A 4,200-nucleotide genomic window follows, 5' to 3' on the forward strand; every position below is an offset into this window, starting at 1 on the left:
AGTTACCGTTCCGACGAAGTAGATTTCTGCGGACCGTTTGAGGAGACTACTCCAGACAACGTTGATATCGTGGCAACGCATTGCTTGACCCGAATTTATCGTGTCACTGAATTTGCGAACGTAATGCCTCTTCATTTATCTTAGCCCTATCTCCGCCATTGCCTTTGACCTGCATTCGTATCTCCATTGTGTGCTTCGCATTTAACGCTAAATGCGATTTGATTCTGAATTCCGTTTGCCATATTCATACGAATGTCTTATTCATTGTAAACACGGAATGAGAATAAGGTGGGAATATATGCCACGCTAAGCGGGGAATTACCGCTAACGAAGTATTTGCACATTCATCCAATACGTATTCCATTACACTTAACTTGTAGTAATAAATTAATAGTGATATCGTAATTATTATTTATAATTATGTGTGCGCGATATTAAATTATAAATAATAATTGTATGTAGAGGTATTAAATTAATCGCTGATGATTTGTGATTATGTAATTTATGTTTTACGTTATATTATTACAGAAACTACATACCTCAAGTTGCTCTTTTTTTAATCACCAAGTTGTTTAAAAAGTTTAGTAATTAGGTTATTGCTTGTAGTACGAAACATTACTAAAAAATTAGGATTAATATATGTACATACATATATATCCAAGTTAAATAATATTTATTTATAATTGTCGTTTAAATAATATCGGTTAATTGTTGCCAACACATCTCGACTTGGCACACTTAATATTTCTCATCCCAAGATAAATTCATCGAAGTTGAACTTTTGTGTATCGCAGCTTATATTCATGTGACAATCATGCTTGTCACAAAATGTCAGAACCGTTTTACAATAAAACGGGAAAAACGGGGTGTGCTTCCAGACGAAAACACACTTTCTCCGAATTGCCGTGCCATATCCGGATACGTTTTGGAGCCAAGCCAGAAACATTTTGAAAAGGAACCAGAACAGTAACTGTTGCGAGTTTTCTTCGCCAGCGCGTTTTCCTTCTGTCGTTCGGTGAAGCACAAAAGGCTTTAAGGCAATGAATATATGCAGGTAGTGACACGGAAAGCTTCACCGAGACTTGGCCTAGAGCGCTTCCTGTGATATGCAATTGCGACGCACACTGTGATGTACACGTTTGCGGGAAGACAATGAATGAAGTACGAAGTGCATGGCGCATATATACGTATGTATGCGTACATATATATGCGATATATTGATGTGTATGGACCGTAAGCAAATATCAAAAGCTGTCGAAACGATTGGAAAATGGGCGAGTGAATTTTATGAGAGAAATTCAATTTTTGTTAATTGACTCAATCGAAAAAGAAAATATTAATTATCTTTCGCAGAGACGACAATCATTTTAATGATATTTGAGGAATCAATTTATCAGTTTTGTCAACAATTTTATTTTTCAAATATTTAAAATGCGAAGAAAAAAACGTGAAATGGGAAAAAACATGAAATTGAATCTCTTGCCCATGAAAATTTCCCGATAGACGGAATAGAACATCTTGAAGTTTCTCTCTCTCTCTCTCTCTCTCTCTCTCTCTCTCTTTCTCTCTCCAGAATGAAAACCACCAGACGTACATTTAATCAGCTTCGTCGTTCGCACCAAAGCGGATTGCGAGAAAACCAGGTCGAGGATCACATCAACTGGTAACAAAAAGAATGATACGATCTCAAGAAGGTCTATACGTATTTGAAGAATTTAAGAATGCCCCGACATTCTATCGATCTTCGCGTTTGTTCTTTCCATCTTCGCGAGAATTTCGGCGATTTTTGCCAAGGTATTGCAAATTCTTTAAACATTCTGTCTTTATATTCCCTGCCGTTCTTAGTGCGTTGAACTGGCGCTCTCTGTCAATTTTTACAGTCTGTGCCAGCGTGTAGTTCCAAATATAAACTCCTTGAATGCGTCCATGCTATCCATTCTCAGTCGCTGGCTGTGGCGGAGAGTTTATTTTCTAGTTTCGTGACACGTGCACGCGAATACCGTCCTCTTTCATGGACAACCTTTCGGTAGTCTCGACGCGAGCTTTTCATTCAGTGTTCAAATGGTGCCGATATCAGTTTCCGAATATTGTTAACGAGTTGGCCAATCGATTGCAGCCAGTGTAAACGATGAATTGATTTGCTAGATTGCTAATTATGACTTTTTGAAATGCCAATGCAGCAAATGCGGATGCAATATTGTTATCATTGTTTCTTTACTGCTCTTGTTTTAATAAAAAAAAAAAAGAAAAAAGTAGAATAAATATTACCCATGTAACAAAGAGTTAGAAGTAATATTGCGAAACGAATTTAATGGATCTAGATAGAGTTACGCAAAAACGAAATTTCGTACTCGGAAATAGCGAGCAAATTATGACTTTTGAAATATTAAATTAGACACGTGAGACACATCATTTGCATTAAAAGATAAGCACCTCTCTCTCTCTCTCTCTCTCTCTCACGAGTTGTTTTACATCCGTATATGTATATGTATTTCTTTCGTAGGATGTGTATATTTATGATAAGACTATACGCGCTCGCTCTCTCTTATAAATAGAACGTAATTAAAAATAGATTTAAATCAATGCAGTCCAATGCCAATTAAAAAGATAAGCGCACGGCTCGCTGAAAAGTGTCGGAATTTTCGAGTTAAGTGGAACACAAAAATTTACGTCCAGTGAAAAGTTCTACGTTCGATGTTACAAAGTATGAGCATGTCGAAATTTTTTCGCAAGCTAATTTTTTGCGGCTGCTCGTCGCGTTCGGGTTACGATAGCCGTTCGATCGTTGTCGACGAGTCGATTGTCGACGATCCTCCGCCGAAATTCACGGACGTCCCGTATTACGAGCTGGAGCCCGATGACGTGGCGAGGCATTTTGATCTGTCCGCTATAAAATTCATCGACGACGAGGGAGCCGACGAAGATGCGGCCTGCACTAAGAACGGTAGCCGGCGATCGATTAGATTTTTCTTTTTTTATAGAAAAGTGGGCTGACGCGCGATAGGTCCGATAGTTAGTTACCCGCTAAGGGACGATATAAATAAATCGATGGGCAAAAAGTTACCGAGGACAACTGTGTGACTTTATGCGCGCGTGCACGCAGGTTTTTCGTCGGCGAATTCAGTCGTCGGCGTCGCGCAAAGATAGATTTTACCGCTTCTGAAAGGGGAGCGACGGGACCTCCTCGGATTACCGAGGATGGGGATGAGAAAGGAAAAAAAAAGAAAAAAAAAGAAAATGCCCGCGGCGCGGTTTCCTCCCGCGAGGGCGGAAGGAAAAATAAAAGGGAAGCACCGCGCCGTGCGAGAGAGATATCAAATTAATGGAAACACGGCGAGAGCTTCTCTCGCGCGGAGTAAATGAGAAACGAAGGGAATTTGTCAGGCTTACGCCGAGAAAGAAAGAACGGTGGGGGGGGGGGAAGCGCTTCACTTATTTCCATTCACCTCCGTTACACGGCCGCCGCTATATTTGACTATAGCCACGGCCCGGTAATGGCCCTCTTTGACGCGTGTTAAACGCGCGATAAATTTGCCTAATTAATCCTTCGTGAATTTCCCGAGCAGAGGAGCTGGACGGGCCGAACGGAAGTGGGCGGATACGAGACGCCTGGGTTATCGCCGTCGAAAGGTGAGATCAACTTTTTTACACGCTAAAACTCCATAGCGTAAAAGAGACGGCCGCGCATCCCGAGCGCGTACGTTGCAGCGTACGTGTATATACGTGCACATAATGTACACACGTATGCGAGATCTAGTGCCCCGCTTCTAGTAAATGTACATTCCTGTGCCGGGGCGGAATCGTGTATCGATTAAACGTCACATAAAAGGCGGCGGTGTCCAGCGGGCGAGCGTGTTTTTGATCGAACGGGAGGATGCGTCATCTAAATGTCACGAGAATCGCTCGAAAGCAGCATGCGTTCCAATCGAGCCGATAATGACAGCTCGTGATGAGGTGTCGTGAAATCAGGGAATTCGCTCTCCCTGATATCTTCTCTCTGTCTCTCTCTCTCTCTCTCTTTTTTTTTTTAGTCTACTAATATCGATCCAGGTGACGTTGTCCTTTGTTGAGGCGCGGTGATATTACTATTAGCAGCGCGATATTAATAATAACGATAGAATTAATCTTTCTCTCAATTCATGTTACTTATTCTATCATCTTTTTTTCTCGAAATGTAGAATCTGTTATTACGTTTAATCT

At 41.0% G+C, this 4,200-nt stretch overlaps 1 protein-coding gene across 2 annotated transcripts in view; it reads left to right on the plus strand.

Annotated features, from left to right (window-relative positions):
• Positions 1 to 4,200, plus strand: part of LOC108755833 — a 72,083-nt gene that overhangs the window by 15,057 nt on the left and 52,826 nt on the right. The window contains exons 1-2 of one of the 2 annotated variants that reach the window (XM_018499135.1): positions 2,642 to 2,944; positions 3,567 to 3,630. In XM_018499135.1, the coding sequence (XP_018354637.1) occupies positions 2,695 to 2,944; positions 3,567 to 3,630 (314 nt within the window). In that variant the 5' untranslated portion in view covers positions 2,642 to 2,694. Of the gene's footprint in view, positions 1 to 2,641; positions 2,945 to 3,566; positions 3,631 to 4,200 lie in introns of those variants that run through there. The other variant, XM_018499136.1, reaches the window with a different exon arrangement.

The sequence above is a fragment of the Trachymyrmex septentrionalis genome, unplaced genomic scaffold (assembly GCF_001594115.1).
Source record: "Trachymyrmex septentrionalis isolate Tsep2-gDNA-1 unplaced genomic scaffold, Tsep1.0 scaffold9, whole genome shotgun sequence".
In the NCBI taxonomy this organism is placed as follows: Eukaryota; Metazoa; Arthropoda; class Insecta; order Hymenoptera; family Formicidae; genus Trachymyrmex; species Trachymyrmex septentrionalis.